Consider the following 20,378-nt stretch of genomic DNA (forward strand, 5'->3'; position numbering starts at 1 on the left):
GGACGGCAGCCCACAAGGCTCCTCCGTCCATGGGATTCTCCAGGCAAAAGTACTGGAGTGGGTTGCCATTGCCTTCTCCGATTGAAACAAGTATACATGCTTCCTTTTTAAGGGCTGAGTAATATTCCACTGTTGTATATATTGCCTTTTGTCAGTCTGTTCATCTGTCCATGGACATTTGGTTGTTTCCATCTTTTGGAAATATGGAAACAATCTTTTGATAGGAAGCTATCATGCCTTCTGCTGCAATGGACATCTGTGTACAAGTTTTTGTTTGACACCTTGTTTTCCATTCCGTTGGGTACATCCCCATGAGTGGCATAGCTGGGTCATCCCGTGCTAAGTCTATGTTTAACCTGTATTAAGAATCCCTTCCCTTGTTTTTAATTACCTCTTAGCCCTTTCCTTCTTTGCGCCTTGGCTTCCTCTCCTATAAAGAGGTGTGCGTGGTTTTATTTCAAAGGGCAGTTGAGAGGATTAAACGAACGAGTTACTGTAAGCCTTTGGCCCAGTGCCTGGCATGGGGAAGCACTCAATAAACACGAGCAATTACTATTGCTCTTACCTGGTTGTGGGGATTAGGATGCTCAAACATAAAGCATGTTACCTGGCTCTTTGAGGAGTTACTTATTATTTGGTTTACAATTCGTGCTAAGAAAATTCTGTCAAGAATGTGCATGATGTGACAAACTTCTAGGCTGATACTGGTCAAATATGAGTTAATTGCCTTTTAAAACAAGGGATGGTGGGACTTCACTGGTGGCCCAGTGGTTAAGACTCCACGCTTCCAATACAGGGGGTGTGGGTTCGATCCCTGGTAAGGGAACTAAGATATCCCACATGCTGTGAGGCCAAAAAAAAAAATAAATGATAAAAGTAAAATAAAACAGGCCTTCCCTGGTGGCTCAGTGGTAAAGAATCCGCCTGCCATTGCAGGAGACTCAGGTTCAATCCCTGAGGTGGGAAGATCCCCTGGAGAAGGGAATGGCTACCCACTCCAGTATTCTTGCCTGGGAAATCTCATGGACAGAGGAGCCTGGAGGGCTACAGGCCATGGGGCCACAAAGAGTTGGACACGGATGAGCCAGTGATAACTTGATTGGTAAGTGGCAGAAACTAAATTTAGTCTTGTTTTGGCCACACTGGGTTTTCGTTGCGGCATGCAGGCTTTCTCTAGCTATGGCGAGCGAGTGCTCAGGCTTCTTAAGTTCGACCCTTGCTCTGGGAAGATCCCACACGCTGCAGCTACTGAAGTTCTCACATCCTAGAGCCCATGCTCCACAACAAGAAAATCCACTGCACTGAGAAACCTGAGCACAGCAACTGGAGAGTAGCCCCTGCTCCCTGTAACTTGAGAAAAGGCCGCACAGCAACGAAGACCCAGCACAGCCAAAAAATAAATAAAATAAAATTATAAATAAAATTTATAAGACTCCATGGAAAGGAAGGTTCCTGAAGATTTGGCATGAGCAGTGCCATTGAAAGGTGGCCTGTATCTCTTTTTAGAATGAGAATATAGTGTAAACACAGTCCCAAAATTATGAGGGTCCTGATTCCAGTGGGGGAGGAGGGATTTCACATTGTAGGTATCAAATGAGTTGCTAAGTAATGTTTTTTTTTACTGTGGCAATTTGGAGCCAGGCTGCTTGGGTTCAAATTTGGACTTCTCCATTACCAGCTGTGTGACCTTAAGCCAGTTACTTAACCAGGAGCCTCAGTGACCTCCTCCTTAACACGGGCATCAGAGCGCCTGCCTCACAGGGTTGCAGTGAGAATGAAATGAACTGGGTAACACGTGAAGTGCTTCAACAAGTTCCTGCCTCATACTAAGGGCTATTTAACGGAGCACTTAAATTGTTTTTTTCTTTTAAAATTATCCCATTGTTCCATAGTCTTGGGCTTCCCTGGTGGCTCAATGGTAAAGTGCCTGCCCGCAATGCAAGAGACCCAGGTTTGATCTCCGGGTCGGGAAGATCCCCTGGAGAAGGAAATGGCAACCCACTCCAGTACTCTTGCCTGGAAAATTCCATGGACAGAGGAGCCTGGTAGGCTACAGTCCATGGAGTCGCAAAGTCAGATGCAACTGAGTGACTTCACTTTCACTTCCATAGTCTTACCCTTTTAAGAAGATCTGACCAAGAGGGGTGGTAGTAGTCTGACAAATTTTCCTAAAACACAAACAAACAGAAACAGGAAAAGAAGAATCCATAGTCTCACTGCCTCTCATCGGGGCATCTTTGTTTTTAAACTTTGAGGCAACCCATTCATAGTACCAAAGCATCTTTTTGTGAGCCGTTTTTCTTTTTTCTTTGAGTAAATGATACCCCAATATCTGTAGCACACCAGCCAACCGTGAACAGTCATTCTAGAAAAGAGTTTGCTTTAAGGGCATTAAGGTTTTGCAACTTCCCTGGTGGTCCACTGGTGAAGTAGGACTTTGCCTTCCAATGCAGGAAGTGCAGATTGGATCCCTGGTCAGGAAGCTAAGATTCCACATGCCTAGAAGCCAAACAACCAAAACACAACACAGAAAGAATATTGTAACAAATTCAAAAAAGACTTTAAAAAAATAGTCCACATTCAAAAAAATCTTAAAAAAAAAAAAGAAATAAAGGCATTAAGGTTTTGTTGTTTCACAGCCTAGACGCATGTTGGCCACATGACTTCATTAGCCACCCTATGGTCATTTTTGCCATTTGTTTAACTCAGGCAGCCCGTCCTTTTCACATAGTGGGTTAGGGTTAGGCCTGTGAATAGTTTTGAGTGAAAGGATGATGTGTCAGGAACGGGGCAGGGCTGGGGTCTCATTCATTCTTTTACAAGAACCATCTCACAATCTCTGGATGGGAAACTATCTGAGAAAAGTCTTACCTTTTCACTTGGTTTCCATAACAGCCCCTTTAGATTGAAACTGGCCTCCCCATTTCCTTGATAAGAACCTTGAGTTCTGAGAGGTTGAGTCAGTCTCCCCAGTTCAAGTTTGCGGAACCCCCTTGGACCACCTGGTTCCGCACCCTAAAGCCCCTTACCCTCCCGAACTGCTTACAGCTGCATGACCTTTACCGAATGCCTTATCTCTATGCCCACATCCTCACTAACCTTGTGGTTAGGGGTTTAGGTTGTGTCTTTCCAACTATGGATTATAACACTTACACTGAAAAAAAAAAGAAAAAATGTGCTTGGTACTCCCATTTCTTCTTTGACATGTCCATTAATTTATTTTAGACCCTGATGAGAACCTGCCTTCCAGGTAGGTAAACAGTTTGGGTGGGTCTCAAGAAAAAAAAAGCTGACCAGCTGTTTATGCCAAGTCATGGCTGGGGCCCTGGGAGCGGCAAAATATGTTTTGCTCAGACAGTAGTGATAGGGTGGCCCCTCCCTGCTTGGCTCTACCTACTGACAAGGCAGCTGGTCCAGAGGTTCCTGTCTCCCCGGTTTTCTGTCTCTTCCTTTGGTCCCTGGTTTCTCAGAACCAGGGTAGGGGTTGTGAAATTCAAAACAAATTGGCAGTGATTGGAAACAGTGCCAATCCTCTTGCCCAAACGGAGTTCTCCAAACAGCTTCTTTGATGCATCTTGTCATTAAGACTCCCAGGAAGCAGGCTTTCCGCAGCTGATTCACTTCTTCTGTGGAGTTCTTCCCCAACAACCCCTACTGAATGTAAAGGGGCTTTAATAATTCCACTGGGCCAAGAAGAAAACAGACTAGCACAGCCCTCGGGAATAACTGAGTCTGGGCCTTCTTGGTAGGCCTCAAAGTGCACTGGTCTTGCTTTCCTAGTAGCCATGGGGGCCTAGGGATAAATTCTCCACCTGCCATCCACTCCTCTGTGAAAGATGGGCAAGGGAGAAAAGAGCAAAGAAGTATGAAAATCCATCTGAGATGCCTTGAAAGCAAGCAGGCACTGTCTTTCCCATCTTTGCCTGAGATGGCTCCTTGCTCCTCACTAGCAGTTAGTAAGCATCAGCTGGGGTGAAAGCATTGATTCAACCTTTATTGAGCATCTGCTATGTGTCAGGCACTGTGCTAGGTTCTGAGGACAGAGCTGTGAGAAAGATAATTTCTTTCATCAAGATGCTTCTAGGAATGGACAGAGACTATTTACGCATGTCCGTTTTGTTTGTTTTTCTCTTTTTGCTGTGCAATGTGTGTATGCTAAGTTGTTTCAGCTGTCAGACTCTTTGGAGCCCACCAGGCTCCTCTGTTCATGGGATTTCCCAGGTAAGAATACTGGAGTGGGTTGCCATTTCCTTCTCCAGGGGATCTTCCTGACCCAGGGATCAAACCCAGGTCTCCTGCATTGTAGGCAGATTCTTTACCACCTGAGCTACCAGGGAAGCCATCTAAGATGAAGGTTGTAGGGAATAGAAGAGAATGCTAATAAGTACTATGAAAAAGTAAACCAGTTCCCAGAATTATCATCTCCCCTGTGGGTCCCTCTTTGTATCAGCGTATGACTATGGCCCACATCTGCTATATATAATATATCCCCACCTCCCTAAGTGACCTCTAGGCTCTCATACCACCTCCACACATTTCTACCCCTCCGTCCAGAATCCTGTTGAACTAATTTCTTCGCACCTCCATATGGATAATGTCTGGGGTTTCCCAGGTGACTCAGTGATTTAAAAAAAAAAAAATCCACCTGCCAATGCAGGAGACTCAGGAGATGCAGGTTCAATCCCTAGGTTGGGAAGATCCTCGAGGAGAAAACAGCAACCCCTTCCAGTATTCTTGTCAGGAATATCCCATGGAGAGAGAAGTCTGGTGGGCTACAGTTCGTAGGCTCGCAAAGAGTTGGACATGACTTAGCGACTGAGCAGGCATGCATAGATAATATCTAACAAGCACTTCAAACATCATACAGTAAAAAAGAAAAAAAAAAAAGGCAAACATACAAATAAAAACAACAACCCCCTCCCAGCTCCCCAAAGCAAAGCCAGAAAAACCTCTCAATTTTACTCCCAAACCTGTGCCTTCCCCAGACTTCTCCCCCATGTTGGTAACTGGCACCGTCATTCACTTAGTTGCTCAAACCAGAAATCTGAGAGCAATACTTGATTCTTCTCTCTTCTGTCCCACCCAAATCCAGGCTATCAGCAATTTGACCTGCCAACAGACTAACCTGTTTTCTTCATCTCCACCCCCGCCCCCATCTCAGGCCACTCCATCTCCAGCACTCTCCTAGACTACGAACAGCTTTCACTCTGGTCTCTTATTCTCATTCTCATCTTTTTACTTTATTTTTAAAATTTATTATTTGTTTATTTAACTGCGCTGGTCTTAGTTGTGGCATACAGTATCTTTAGCTGCAGCATGTGGGATCTAGTTCCCTGATCAGGCATCAAACCCGGGCCCCCTGCATTGGGAGTGTGGAGTCTTAGCCACTGGACCACCAGAGAAGTCTCATCTTTTTCTTTTTTTTTAAATTAATTTTATTGCAATCTGACCCATATCATATAATTTACCCATTTAAAGTGCACAATTCAGTATTGTCAGAATATTCACCGAGTTGGACAATCATCACCAGAATCAGATTTTGGATCTGATTTTCATCATCCCCCAAAGAAACCCTGTACTTTCTAGCAGTCACTCCCCATCCCTTAACTGTCCTTAATCCATCTTTCATCTCTATAGGTTGATTTTCCTGTTCTGGGCATTCTGTGTCATTGGAATCATCATACACTATAAGTACTTTCTGTCTGGCTTCTTTAACTCAGCACAGTGTTTTCAAGTCTCATCCAATTTTTTTAAAAATTAAATTTATTTTAAATGAAACGGTGAATATTGTTAACGATAAAAGGTACAATTCACAAAAAAGATAGACATCATAAACCGTTAGATACCTTAACAACAAAGAAACAAAGGTACATAAAGCAAAAAATCAGAAGAAATATAAGGGAAAAGAAAAAATATATAATCATAGTGAGACATATTAACATTTCTCTGAGAATATTTTATCAAGTGCAGAAAAAGTAAGAATAGGAGCATCTTGAATGGTGTAATTAATATTTAAATATAATAGATTTATATTTATTTAATTTATATTAATCCATTCTTCATTGCCAAATAGTATTTTACTGTATTGGGTGTACCACATTTAATTTAACCATCATGCAAGGTATTCCTTACTCTTATCCTTTTTTAATTCCTGGGTTGGTTCTGAACCCAGTGATAAGGTTGGCCAGTGTGGAACCCGATAGGCACCATTATCATTGCCTGCCAACCCTTCCGCCAGAGCGGTCCTGTCTGCCCCTCCCCCAAGTGAGAAGGCTTCATTTGCATCTGAGAATGTTCATTAGCATTTGTGTGAATAACAACACCTCTTCCTAATCTGGGGGGTGATGCAGGGGCTGGACTGATTCCTCGTGAAGTGGCTCCTTCCCTCTTGAATGCTCACTGCTTGGGTCCAGCAAGAAATTCACTGGTGGGAAATGCTTGAGGGGTGGAGGGGGCGGGATCTCATCACATTTGAATCATACATTCATTCAACAAATATGTATCTGAGTACTTGCTCTGTTCCAGGCGCTTGGGATACCACAGAGAACAAAGTATTCTTTTCCCGGTAGGGAGACGGACAGTGAATCAAGTAGAGAAAACTGGAGAAAAATGCAGGGACAGGAGATGAGCAGACAGAAAATCTTCCTGGTCATTTGAGGGCAAAATTATATTCTCCCTGGAGACGGTCACTAAGAGATACAGTAGAGACGCAGAGATGCGTGTATCCTTTTCCACTCCCTTCTTCATCCACACTGCCTTGGTTCTCATCAGAAAGTTGAGACCCCAATCGCCGGTCTCCCAAGGAACGGGAAGGAGGCAGGCCCGAAAGGATCTTAGCCAGATTCGGTTGATGTGAAGGGAATAAATTAATGCCAGATCAAAAGGTACTTGGGATGGTTTTGAGGAGACCAAAGCCTGGTGTCTGGTTTGGGCTACAGTGAGAAAAGTTCTCGCACAGCGCGGTACTAGGTTGAATGAATTACAGATCTCTTTTCAAAGAGGTAAAATAATCATCATGAGGGCCAGCAAGGGCTGACCGGCGCCGGCCGCTCGCTCCGATCCGGGCCGTCTTCTGCCGAGTCCCCGGGAGACATCAGCCAACCCTCCCGCGGTCACCGGGTCCGGGAAGGGTTTCGGCCCCTGCACCCCCGCCCCTCTCCCCGGACGGCCCTGGGGCTTCCTGGGTTGACCACACGCCCTGCCGGGCACCTGCCGGGTCCGTCCACTCGTCCCGCTAGGGCTGGGGCCCGCGGGCGCGCACACCGGGGCTGGGCCGCGAGGCTCCGGGGCGGGCCCCGCAGTGAGGGAGAGGCCGAGGCGGGCGGCGCGGGGCGCGGGGCGCGGGGCCGCTGCGCTGAGGGCCACGAGCGAGCGGGCGGACCCAGGCGGCGGCGGCGGCGGCCGCGGCGGCGGCGGCGGGCGGGCCGCGCCCCGCTCCGCCTCCCCGCTCCGCCTCCCGCTCCGCCTCCCGCTCCCGCTCCGCCCTCCGGCGCGGCGCCCGCCCGCCCGCTCGCTGCGCCGCCCGCCCGCCCGCTCTCGTCGCTCGCAAGCTCGCTCTCGGGCCCCCCATGCGGATGTGACATTTCACGCCGCCGCCATTTTGAGAGCGAGCCGAGCCGAGCCGCCGGGCGCCGCGTCCGCTGCCGGAGCCCCGACGACGACGCCGAGGAGGCGGAGGCCGCAGCGCCCCGAGCGCGGCCGGCCCGTCGCCCGCCCGCGCCGCCGCCGCCGCCGCCGCTCCCGCCGGCCTCCGGCCCCGCAGGCCCGCCGCGCCCGGCCAGGCCTCCCGCCCGCCGCGCCCGGCCCGAGGCGGGGCTGACTCCGCGGCCCCCGCCCGGCCGCCCTCCGCCCCCGGCCGGCCCGCGGCCCCGCAGCCCCGGCTCCGGCGGCGGGAGGCGGGCCCCGCGGCGGCGGCGGCGGCGGCGGCGGCGGGAGCGGCGGCTGAGGCGGCGGCGGCCGCAGCAGCGAGCGACGAGGCCGCCCGGCCCGACCCGCCGCCCGCCCGCCCGCCTCGGCGCCGAGATTGGGCGAATCGCGAGCAAGTACGTGCGCGTCTCCCTGCCTCCGCCGCCGCCCGCCGTGGGCCGCCCCGGGGCCGCCGCCGCCGACGACGCGCGCGAGGAGGAGGAGGAGGCCGCCCCGCCGCCGCCGCCGCCGCCGCCGCCGCCGCCGCCGCCGCCCCGGCTCGCCGCCGCCGCCGCCCCCCCGCCGGGCCCGCAGCCCCGGCTCCCGGCCGCAGGCGAGGCCCAGGCCGCGGCCGACATGAACCACCAGCAGCAGCAGCAGCAGCAGCAGCAGAAAGCGGGCGAGCAGCAGCTCAGCGAGCCCGAGGACATGGAGATGGAAGGTGAGGCCCGCGGGCTGGCCGCGGCGGGGGCCGGGGGGCGCCTTCCATTGTGGCCGGGGCGGGGGGGAGGCGGAGAGCTGCGGGAGCCACGCGAGGGGCTCGCCATCTTTACGCAGGCCCCGGGCGGCCCGCGGGCCTCGGCCCGGCCCGGCTCGGGCGAGGCTGCACCGTCATGCCGGGGGCCCGGCGGGCGGGGGGCGGGCGGCATGCGCCCCGCCTCCCCGCCCGCTGCATTGTCCGGCCCGCGGGGCCCCCCGGCGGCCTTTCTCGCCGGCACAAAGCGCCCGGAGCCCCCCGAGTTGTAAAGGAGGGCGCTCGGGGCCCGGCCGCGGGCGCTTGCGGGCTCTGCCGTGCGCCCAGGCTGTGGGAGCCGGGCTCCGGGGAACTGTGTCCCCCACGGCCCCGGTGGGGCGTCGCGTGGTTTCCCCGCTTACGCTCGGGAAGCCGGAGACCTCCATGGGCTCTGGGGCTTGGCCCGCACCTGCTCGCGCGCGTTCTCTCCCCCGCTGAGAGTCCACCAGGGGCTTCGAAGCGGGGCTCCCCCCGACCCCACCCCCACCACCACCTTGATCACTTCGTAGCAACACTTGCTGGCCTCGGGCTTGGTTTGGAAACACCTGCAAGGGGCGCAGAGGTTCGCAGCCTCTGGACGGGCCCAGGATTCGGAACCGGGCGCTCTCTTCGTTTCCGAGTTAAGCCGTTTTGCGGGGAGTTAGGTAACCTGGCTGTGTGCGGTGCCTCCGGCCAGGTGTGCGTTTGAAACTCCGTGAAAGCCGCCCCCCGCCAGCCTACGACTCCTTACCTCCGAATTCAACCTGACTTCAAAGGTTACTTAATTTTCTGCCTAGGTGCCGGCAGTTTTTCAGACTACCCAGCTCTGAGATGATAACAAGGGCTTGGTAATAGACGTTTGATGTAGAGGGTCTGGACAGGAAAGGGTCTTGCTTGGGCTTACATAGCGCAATCAGTGCTGGTGGTTCGAAGGCTCGTGGCCCAAGTGCTTGAAAGGGCAAAGTGTAAGAAGTCTTCAGAGAGGGTCCTTAGCTATTTCGAGAGGGGGACAGACAGGCAGCAGTCAAAAGAGGGCTTCTGAATGAAGGGGGTATTGAATGAGCTGTACTTACGTTGCTTCTAGCCAGAGATTTTGGGCTGTGGAAATGAACAGGGGCGCTAAGGAAGCGTTCCTGCCGTGGGGTGCTGCACCCTGGTTGGTGGGAACCCTTGCGTGTCTGGTACTTCCCAGTGAATAACAAGGGGCGGCCAGCAATTGGATGTGCCCTGAAAAAAATTGGCCTGCAGGATGGTAAAAGGCAGAGTGGTGGAGATGCCGGCAGAAAGCACTTCCCACTGGGATTTCAGTGGCCACTAATGGGGGACAGGGCAGCCCACCCACGGCCAGGCTGGGGCTGTGTCTTCTGACCCCAGCAAGGCAATAACTTCATAGAGCTTTTGTCATGTGTCATTAAGCCAACTAGCCAGAGGAGTACATTGCCTGGGAGGATTTTGAATATTAAAAAATGAGTTGCTTTTCAGTGTCCTTTTTAAGTATCAGCCAGTCAAGACAAAAACCCAGTAGTTAGGTTGTCTTAGCACTTTTTAAAGTGTTTTGAACACCAGCGAGAGCTGATCAGCATGGCCCCCGCTGCAGGGCGGATTTCTGGTGTAGAGCTGCATCTCTGGGGAAGTAGTCATGTCCACAAGTTTCAAGGGCTTTTCTCTAAGACCAGAGAGTGTTGAGTGGGGGAAGAATTTTCAGAAGCCATGCCTGCTTTTAAGACTATTTTCTCAAGGAGTTTTTGGTTCTCATATCCAAGTTTGCGTTGGAAAAGTCGACCATAAAATCACTAATCTGCAGATTTACTGCCATTTCAAACTGGATCGCAGAAGTTGTAGTTTGTTACTACTGATTCCATAAACTTACAAGTCTTGTTTCTTTCAAGTGGGTCTCTGTCCTGGATTTATTTTCCAGAAGGTACCTTGTCTTTGTAGGGCTTACGGTCGTCACCTTGTCCTTGTAGGCTTATGGCTGTCGACACCCTGAGAACACCTACAGGTGTGCGATTTAAAAAGCCGCCCGCGTCTCAGGCAATCTCTGTCAGCCTTTCTTAGCCTTCCTACTCCTCAAACGTGGCGCTCGGTGTATATATTGTACTTTAGGGTCGGGAAGAGCGAAAGAATCCTTCCTATTAAAAGGTGAGAAGGGTGGTGGTGTGGTGGTCCACTGTGCATGGCTTCATAAGCCAGGCTCTGCGAGTGACTCGCACCTGTTTGGTGTTCGCCTTGGTTCCCGTAGACTCAGCAGCTGAAAGCTGTCAGGGCTCTGATCAGATTGAGGAGCTCTGCCCTTGAGGAGCATCGCTTGCCCACTGCTCCTAGGCAGGGTGGTTTCAAAGGAGCCGGAGAGGCTAGTTAGGTTGGCGCTTTTCCCCTATCAACAGGTTAATTCACTCTTCTGCTCTGCTGTAAAGGGGTCACATTTATTTATTTTTTTCTTGACTGACTCTGCACAGCCTTTGTATGTCTGCTGGAGAATAACTGCTCAGGCCAAGTTATTTTTAAAATGTCTTGTTTTGAGCAGTTGGGAAAGTTCGGAAGGGCAGCGAGGGAAAAGATGGGGCGGGTATGGTGGCAGTTCATTGGGGTCGAGACCACATGCTTCCTTCCTGTGAGGCCTATGCACGTTTTCAGGTTGGGAGGGAAATAGCATCATCGAGGTGTGGCCTCCATCGGGGCCTGGCCAGGAATGAACTTGCTCGGTAGTTTATTTATCCTCTAACTAGGAGGCAGTGCAGGCCAGGGGGCTGCGGGAGGGATATGCACTGGCCTCTGCCCTCTGGGGTACTTGAGAGGTGATAATCAGGGCTGTTAATGCCCCCTTGGAGTCAACAGGAAGTTTTCCCAAGGCCTCCCTTCTTTTGCTCTGGGCTGGCTGGCACCAGTGTCAGTACCTTGATGTTTGTTCCCGGGTATGATTCTGATGCCTGTGTGACCGGTCTGTTTCCGAGTGTCATCTTGGAGACTAATGGGGGCAGACAGTTTCATTTTGTATTTCTGTACAAAACTTTTGTACAACACTCAGACCATTGCTATCAGTATATGTGCTGCCGAAGCGAGCACAGACCATTGCTATCAGGACACCAAGCTGGGAGCAAATCAATGAGTGTGGTTCACCGTTTCTGAAAAGAATTCGTCACTGACTTCTGTGTCTTTTTGTTTGGGATGCGCCAGTGGTGGATTTCTTTTTCTTTCAAACCTGTGTGGGTAGATTTCACAGTTTCAAGTTACTTTTCTGCCAAAGCAGGTTTAGGAATAGAAAGTGAATTGTCTTGTACACGTGCATCCAAATAGACCATACCTGGGCATTTTAGTCTATCTAAAGCATGTTTCCTTTTCAAATAACGCCGTAACAAGGCAAAAGTCAAATAATATGAGAATATAGGTTATCCTCTCACAGTAGCGTTGGTTGGTTAACGAACCCTACAAAGTGAGCATCAACTTGGAGAATCCAGGAAAAAAAAAAAAAGGAAGAATTTAGGCCAAACCTAGAAACATCTGACTCTGATGTGAGTCTGTCAAGTTTTGATGGGTTTGGAAGTTACTCTCCACAGGCATTTACCCTCCTGATTCTTCCAGACTGCTGACCTTATCTATTAACAAAAGATTGATCAAGTTTTATCACACATTGGGAAAAAAATTATACCTTCATTTTGGCTTTTTGGGGGGTGGGGGCGCAGTCAGTTTTGTGGAAAGGAAGAAAGAAACCATTGAGTTCACTCAAGGAAGCCAAGTGTAGCAAGAGCGAGGACAGGCTTAGCGCCAGGCCCGAGTCTGAGCGTGGACTTTGCCATTTAATTGTTGTGTGACCTCAGCACGTTGCTTAAGCTCTCAGCTGTTGCATCCTGGAAAAAGAGGTCGGTGGTACCTGCAAGGTGGTCGTGAGGGTGGAGGCACAGAGCCCGTGTGCAGTGCTGGGCATGGAGTGGGGTGCTGTGGTGTTCAGTCACAGTGTTGTGATGGTGGCAGGGTTGCCCCTGGGGCAGGGACAGGCGCAGGTTAATCAGGCGTGCTGCGCACAGGGGGCCGGTTGGTTTTCCTGGTTCCGCAGTAATTATATCCTAACATGGATTAGGAAGTAAACTGACCAGCCTCAGTCCAAGCAGCATTGTTTAGGAACCCCTGGGCTTGATGTGCCTAAGTAGATATTTAAGGTTAATGACAAAATATTTTCAGAAAAATGCAGTGGGCGCTGGAGTAGAGGATGGTGGATTTGGTGCGGCAGGACACTGCTGGTGACACCTGGTCAGCTTGGGGGCCTTCTGCTGAGGGTATTATCTGACGATTATCCAGTATCCAAAATTGACATGGTTGCCAATCAGGTTTGTAGCAGGGAGGCCAGGTCACAGGAGTGTCCCAACCTGGGAGTTGGCCCTGAATTCTTGTCTCTAAATCCCACATCCTGTTACCAAGCCCTTTTGGTGTTCCACCCGCCAGGCCCCTGTTGCCTCATGCCGGGACTTTGCAATAGGCCTGTTACTGTTCCCTGCTTCCTCTCTTCCCCACGCGGCTGCCTTGTCCCCACCCTGCTTAAAGGACTCAGGTGGGCTGCCTTCCTCGGGCAGGTAGATGACTAGTTGCCCAGGCCTACCTGATGGATCCCTGACCCGCTTTGTGCTTCAGGCTCCGAGGGAGCACACACACTTGCACTGCACAGGGTACAGCCACGGCTTTCAGGCCCTATTCGCATAGTGTCTGCCTCTGCAGACAGGACAGAGACCCCAGGAAAGAGGCTCAGAAGCCATTCATTCATTCATTGTCTGGTGGTTTCAGGCACTAGCTTTGAATAAGAGCTGTGTCTTTGACCTGTGGGATTGCCACTGTATCCTCATCGTCCTCACCCTGAGACTGTTGCTTTTCTGTTAAGTGTTTCTGTGGGAGACACTCATTCAGGAAACGGCACCCCGAAGGCAAAACACTAGTACCGGAGGTGGCTGACTGGCCAAGTCGGTGTGAAAGAGAATGCCGAAGCCATAAACCAATTTCGCTTTGATAGCTGCTAATTCAGTTTTATTGCTTTTAACGTTCAGTTGCTTCGATTGGCATTTTTGATCCTTTTGCCAGGAAAAGGTCCTTTTCCACACACAGGACATCAATGGACCTTAGTGATGTTTCCTTTTGAGTATTTTTAAGTTTATTATTGTTTCTGGTTTTTTGCCTGAGTAGTTCATAGCCTGAGTGCTTCTCCTTGATTTCCAAGGCAAAGGAACTTTGGAGACTGAGTTGTAACAAGGTATTTCTTGACATGTACTATCACAGTTAAATGTTAAAATGTCACCTGCTTCACAGACTTCTTGTTCTGAACTAATTTGGACTTAGAAAAGTTGGAGGAAGCAGGATTTTTAAGTGTCAGGCGTAGGCAAGAAAGTCAGTTATGCCATTTTGGTAGTAAGTTAACACACGACTCGGCTAATGAGAAGTCACATGTGTTGAAACCCTCTTGAAGAGAAGCAGGCCTACTTCTGAGCGTTGGTGGTGTAGACTTGGAAGTTGGCGGTGGAGGTAACTGGAAAGTTTGTTGTGTAGGGGAATACACCGACCTGGATGAGAGTGACTGCTTCCAGAACTTAAAGAAGACTCTTGTGTGAACTAGAAAGAGCCAGGGGGATGAGAGGAAGGGGCTTCCAGGGGGGGTCACACCTTGAGGAGGAGTGTTGTCGTCATTGGTGTTGGGCAGGGAAGACCGCCGACTGGAAGGTGCACTGCCTGTGTGCGCTGGCCGGAGCTGGTGCTGCATTGCCACCCCCTTGACTGGGACCCCTGTTAATGGGGGCACAGCTGTTAATGTTCACAGAGATGCCCAGGTGTCCTTCCAGGGAGTGCCGGTCATCTGATCGACTGGGGCTTTATCTTACCAAATGTGAGCGAGCGCCATGTCTGAGTGTCAGGGCGGTGGGTGGTTCGCCCTTCTTTCTGTGTCATTTGGGAACCTAAACGATAAAGAGAGGGAAGTTCCCTTCCTTGTGCAACCGCAACAGTTCCACGAGCTTCTCCCGCCTGGCATAGGATATTCGAAACCCAGGCCCGCCTGCCTGCCCTCCCTGGGCGAGGGATGCCAGTGACTGGTTTCCCTGACATCCTGCTACTGGGAGGGCAGCGTCCCGTGCTAGGTGCCAGTCCCGGAATATCGACCAGGGGAAGGTCTGACTCGTGCAGTAAGTTGTTAAACTGGCCTGTGCTTTGGAGAGGGGATGTGTGAGATTGTTGAGGTGATCTGTGATGCAGAGTGTGATCACACCCAGGGTGTGACCCCAGGTGCCTGGGTGGCAGTCTGACCTCTTGGCTCCCACGACCCCCTTTATGGTACTTTCAGAAGTACTTGAGGGGGCTTTTCTCTAGGGTATATAGGCTGAGCAAACTAGGCTTATGCACCTAGAATTGCAAGTACATTTCATCAATATGACTTTGGGGAATAAATTACATTTCAAGGCTCTTAATTGACCCGGTGCAATTGTGGTTTTCAAACAAGCACCTGTAATACTCTTTAGCCTGTTTACATGGTTAGATATCCAGCTCCTCCTCTGAAATAGTGAAGGGCAGGTAGTTTTCTTTTTGTAATTGAAGTGTAGTTGGCAGTAGGTAATTTGGAAGTGCTTGCTTCTTAGAGTTGGTAGTTTGTCAGCTTGGAGGAGAAATTATTCAGTCAGACAAATTGGGTGTGAATTGGTTAAAGACATTCCTCAATCCCTAAGCTCAGTTCCTCTTCTATAACCATCATAGATGGACCGGTAAGAGTTTTCCCCTACGAATCTCAGCCTGTCCCTCCTCTGTCTTTAGCTTGTGAGGGCAGAGGCAGAGCAGATGGGCCTGGCGTGCCTGGCCTGCAGGATGTCCCCCAAGAAGCTGGTGGGTGAGGTTGTGGAACTGAGCCCCGCGCTTTGAGCAGTCCCCCTCTTCACACAGCTCTGTGTGATGTCCAGTCCGCGCTAGCCAGAGGGCTCCTCCTCTTTCTGAAGCACTCCAAGCCTCCTGCTGCTACTGATGAGGACAGATTAAACCTGCGTTCTTCCCGAGACCCGTACTGCTGGAGAAGGCCGCTCAGGGTGTAGCGTGCACTGTGTGGGCAGGTGGCGATCGCAGTCCTTCACCAACCAGCCGTGCTGCAGGGGTGCAGCTGCCGCCCGTGGCCAACGCCACCACCCGGGACGAGCAGATACAGCATGTGTCCGTCGTGCAGAAAGTGTTCGTGGCCAGAGTTCACCTAAACAGTCTGGTTGGAGCCTTAGCTAGCGTGTGTTTCTGGTAGCATTAGTGTCACGTTGGGTGTTGGAAAGATACAGTGTGTCCTGGAAAAGCTAAATTAAAATGAGTGAATAAATAGTTCCTGGGCAAACGCTACAGAGCAGGCTTTCTTCGGTTATTTGTGGTGAAGATCCAGTTTGTTTGTCTTTTTTTTATTTCCAGCCGGCTTGTGGACAGTTTCTTTCTGTGTTTTCTAAGCAATACAGGCTAAACAAATTATTTAAGAAATGAAATAAAAATGCACATACAGAATGCACACCCCACATTATTATTACATTAAAGTCACATTTCAACAGTTATCACTTAGAACAAACACATAGGAAGAAAGATTGGCAGAAGTTATATATGTTCACTGAAAGTGTGTAGAGGCCATTACTATGAGGAAATGTGCCATTGCCCCTGTGACTTTGTCATGCCCCTATGGTAACTAAACAGTTTTGTGTGAAATAGCAGTTCCCCATATTAAAAGCTTACTTGCACACTTGGAAGGAATGCCACATATACTACTGGTCTTTGTTTGTTTTGTTTTTGATAATTTTTGGCTGTGCTTGGTCTCCATTTTCCTTGCTGTACAGGCTTTTCTCTGATTGTGGTGTGTGGGGGCTGCTCTCTAGTTGCAAGTTTTCGGGATTCTCACTGCAGTGGCTTCTGTTGGGGAGCACAGGTCTAGGGCGCTTGGACTTCAGTAGTTGCAGCACGTGGGCTCAGTTGGGACTTGTAGACTCGAGAGCACAGACTCAGTAGTTGTGGCACATGGCCTTAGTTGCTCATCCACGTGTGGGATCTTCCCGGACCAGGAATCTAACCTGTGTCTCCTGCGTTGGCAGGCGGATTCTTGACCGTTGAACCACCAGGGAAGCCCACTGACTAGTTTTCAAAGTAACAAGTAATCTTGCTCCTGCTTGCTCCTCGTGGAGTGTGTTGATTCAGGCCATCTTGATGTCTGTTTTGTATGCACGTGAGTCCAGGGCTGCAGAGGTGTGCTTTGGGAGCCATGAGGGACGCATGACGCCAAGCTCCAGTTTAACAGCGGGTAAACTGGCCCGTGCTCGGATGTGGCGGGAAAGTCAGGTCGCTGAAAAGTCTCCTCCCTTGCTCTTGGTTTCAGTGAGGCCCAAAGACAGCGCCAGCCCACAGGGCCCTGCGAAGGCGCCCTTGGTCCTCTTCACCCCGTCTTCTTTTTGGGTCTCTCCAAGCACCAGGCCTGCTCCTGACTCCACCGCACCCTGATCCTGCTGCAGGGCTTCTGTCCTCAGATAGAGGACCCTCCCGACGGGAGGGTGCTGTGCTGGCTGCCCCCTGCGCTTCAGTGAGGGCTCCTGGTGAACATGTGCAGGGCGGGCTGTGTTTGGGGGTGGGAGGACTGACCTAAAGGGGTGGATCAGTGCAAGAGTGAGGGTGTTGTGCTGCGAGGCGGGAGGTGCCGAACAGCACCGTGGCCTTGAACGGGAGAGCATCTGTGGCGCCAGAATCCTGGCTCACAGAGATCTGTCCTGATCCCCTGGAAGCTGTGACTGCCATTACCTGACAGGATGCTTCACAGGTGTGGTTAAGTTCAGGATCCCTGCCTGGGGAGATGTTGTTCAGTCACTGAGTCGTGTCCGACTCTTTGCGACCCCATGGACTGCAGCATGCCAGGCCTGCCTGTCCATCACCATCTCCTGGAGTTTGTGCAAACTCATGTCCATTGAGTCCGTGAGGCCATCCAACCATCTCATCCTCTGTCACCCCCTTCTCTTCCTGCCACGTTTCTTTCCCGGCATCAGGGTTTTTCCCAGTGACTCGATTCTTCGCATGAGGTGGTCTAAGTGTTGGAGCTTCAGCATCAGTCATTCCAGTGAATATTCAGGGTTGATTTCCTTTAGTGTTGACTGGATGGGGAGGTGATCCAGTGTTACCCAGGTGGCCCCAGCGTAATCACAGGGCCCTCCTTCCCCTGAGAAAGAGGCTCGATGTGACGTGATGTGAGAGGCCACTGCTGGCTTTGAGGATGGACGAGGAACCCAGGAGAAGCAGGAAAAGGCCAGGAAGCAGATACCCCCCCTCCAGAAGGAGCCCCGCCCTGCTGATACATTGATTTGAGCCCAGGAAGACCCATTTTGGACTTCTGACCTCCAAAGCTGAAAGGATAAGTGTGTGTTTAAGCCAGTGAGTCTGTGGTGATGTGTTGAGCCACCGGGAGACAGATCAGGGTCCAGGGAGTGGATGAGAAGTGGCAGGCGGGCGTCTGGGAAGCTGCACAGAGGCTGGGAGAACGAGGCCGCCCCTCCCGGGACCAGACTGCTGGATGCCAGGGCTGTGCCTGTGTCAACTCGTTGGCTTCTTCCCACAGCTCTGACGTAGAGGCAGCAGCATCCCCATTTACCCCTGAGCAAAACAGAGGTGCTGAGTACGCTCCACAGCCTACCAGGGCTTGGTGGCAGTGGCGGGCTTTGAATCAAGCCAGCCGGCTGCACAGAAATTTGCGTCTCGTCACATTCAGCAGACACCTGGTCATGACGTCATGGTTGCCCCCTGCTGCCCTCTCCAACGGTTCCTGTCGCCCCGCCTGAAGTGGCAGGCTGCAGGTGGGCTCCGTAGTCGGAAGGGTTTTGTGTGGTTCACCACATGCTTTGAATGTAGAAGGCAGCTCACTGCAGAGTCAGCCAGGGCCGCCTTCCGCTTGAGCTTGAGCGTGTGGAGTATGGTGGGTGGCAGAGGGAAACTCGAGGTCTTTCTGAAGGTAGATACCTGCCTGTCTCACTGAATCAGGTCCTCAGTAACGTGAGCCTGAGCCAAAGTGAATCACCCTAAACAAACCATTCAGGGCTCTGGGCGTCTGGAGAGATTTAAACTTGAGAAGGCGGGGAGCCTTGTCCACCAGGGCTCAGGGCGCAAACCCCAGCTCTGTGGAGCCGCAGGTTGGAGACCCCGAGGCCCCTCGTCCACCCTGGTCCTCTGGTCAGCTCACCCACACAGCCCTGCATCCGTTCGTGAGCAGACTGAGGCTCCTCCAGCCACGCAGGTGGTACCAGCCTGGCTGTGTCCCCGCTCTGTCTCCAAGCCCTAGCCACCTGCATTCATCTCCTCAGTGCAGCCTGAACCATCTGTTTCTTAAGGCAGCAGCTTTCACCAGGTGGAAAGAACACAGGGTCGGAGGGGCCAGAGCCGGGTTCCTCGGCGGGGCAGGGGCTGAGAGGCCAGCCAGTCCCCTCACTCCACTGACCTCCAGCCAGCAGCATGGGGGTGTATCCTGAATGTCCTCCTCCTGGGCCTCTTTTCCTGACAGTTTTAAAGGTTTAAAACCCACTGCTAATATGTGCACCGCTGGGTTGGCCAAATTGCGACCTTCAAGCACGTGGCTTGGGGGCGTCTGGAGAAGATGCAGATAAGCTAGGTAACTCACGGGGATCCTCGTTAGGACCCAGAACGCAAATGACACACTGTTGTGCCTCAAGGTGTGCGGCTGGTAGTGACGCAGACACCGCCCCTCGGGGTCTGGACTAGCCGTGGCTCCTGCCGGTCGCCCAGGTCGTGGGCATGGTGACGTTACAAGTAGAGTCCCCGGAGCTGTTAACAGTCTTCAGAATTCTTCTCCAGGTGGTCATTGATCACGCCGAGGGCTCCGGGAAGGAGGAAGGATTACAGATGCGAAAGTCTTCTGTGATAGCCAATATTTTCTTGGGAATCAGAGGTTATTATTTAAAATCTTAATTTCTCTTTTGATGAAGTTCAGTCCTATACTTTTTTTTTTTTTTTTTATTCAGTCCTATACTTTTTAAGGGCTGTTGTTCTTAAAATACTGCTTTCATTATGGCTGTGTTGTTGGAGGGCTCGTGGTCATGTGACTCAGAGCAGACTGTGATTGTTACACCCCCTACTCTAGAGGCCAAGAGACCCAAGTCTCCGGGAGGGTGAAGTGATTGAAGTCAAGACTCAGCTTCCCAGTCTCACCAGATCTGTTCAGGGGCACGTAGGACCTGTGGCTCGCCGCTTCGCAGCGGTGGATGGTCTCCATCGTCACAGACAGTTCTAGTGGCCAGTTGCTGCTCTGGATCCAGCTTGTGAACTGGTTTTGGGGAGACTGCCTTGGAGCGGATTGCTCAGTGTAACAGAAAACCAAGCATTTTTTTCTGTAGAAAACCCAGGAAGAGGGATCCACAAGCTGACTCCCCAGAGTGCCTGCTTGCCCTTCGCCTCAGATCTCCACTTCAGGCTCTGGCCCAGGCAGTTGGCACAGAGGAAGAGAGGATCAGGTGTCAGCTGGAGAGGAGTCCGCAGGATCTAGATGGGCCTGGGAACATACAGTTAATGGGGGAGAGAAAGGGACCACCGCCACAGAGGTGCAGAGACTGGCCTCTGAGGCGGGAAGAGCCGTCGCGTCTGGCTGCAGGTTGCAGGGAGGTTGCTGACTTGCACAGGCCAGGCCTGAGCGAGGGGCTAGGATTTGAGTTCTGGGGACTCGAGGTGAGAGTGGCAGAGGTCTGGCTTTGGGTGGATGGAGGCAGAGCCCTCTTTGCTTCCTTCCCCGGGCATGTGGATCGCAGTCAGACCTGAGCTGTGTTTCTCTGCTCTCCTCCCGTTAGTCTCTGAGGCCAGCGGCATTCCGTTCCCTCCACCGTGAACAGCCGTTTCTACCAGGTAACTGAATGCACTGCATTTTCATATTTGAGTTTTAGTAGGCCGGGAACAGGCCACCATTCACAGTGCCAGTTAACCTTCATTTTACTTGCTTTGGCAACCATTATAAAGGTTA

The 20,378-nt window shown here is 51.6% G+C and overlaps 1 protein-coding gene across 1 annotated transcript in view; it reads left to right on the plus strand.

Moving 5' to 3' along the window:
* Positions 1-8,081: 8,081 nt before the first annotated feature.
* The window catches only part of USP7 (ubiquitin specific peptidase 7), a 52,962-nt gene continuing 40,665 nt past the window's right edge, over positions 8,082-20,378 (plus strand). Inside the window, exon 1 of the mRNA XM_081559287.1 lies at positions 8,082-8,347. Coding sequence (XP_081415413.1) covers positions 8,263-8,347 — 85 coding nt within the window. The 5' untranslated portion in view covers positions 8,082-8,262. The remainder of the gene's footprint in view (positions 8,348-20,378) is intronic.

The sequence above is a fragment of the Giraffa tippelskirchi genome, chromosome 13 (assembly GCF_054371585.1).
Source record: "Giraffa tippelskirchi isolate mGirTip1 chromosome 13, T2T-mGirTip1v1.2.pri, whole genome shotgun sequence".
NCBI classification, from domain to species: Eukaryota; Metazoa; Chordata; class Mammalia; order Artiodactyla; family Giraffidae; genus Giraffa; species Giraffa tippelskirchi.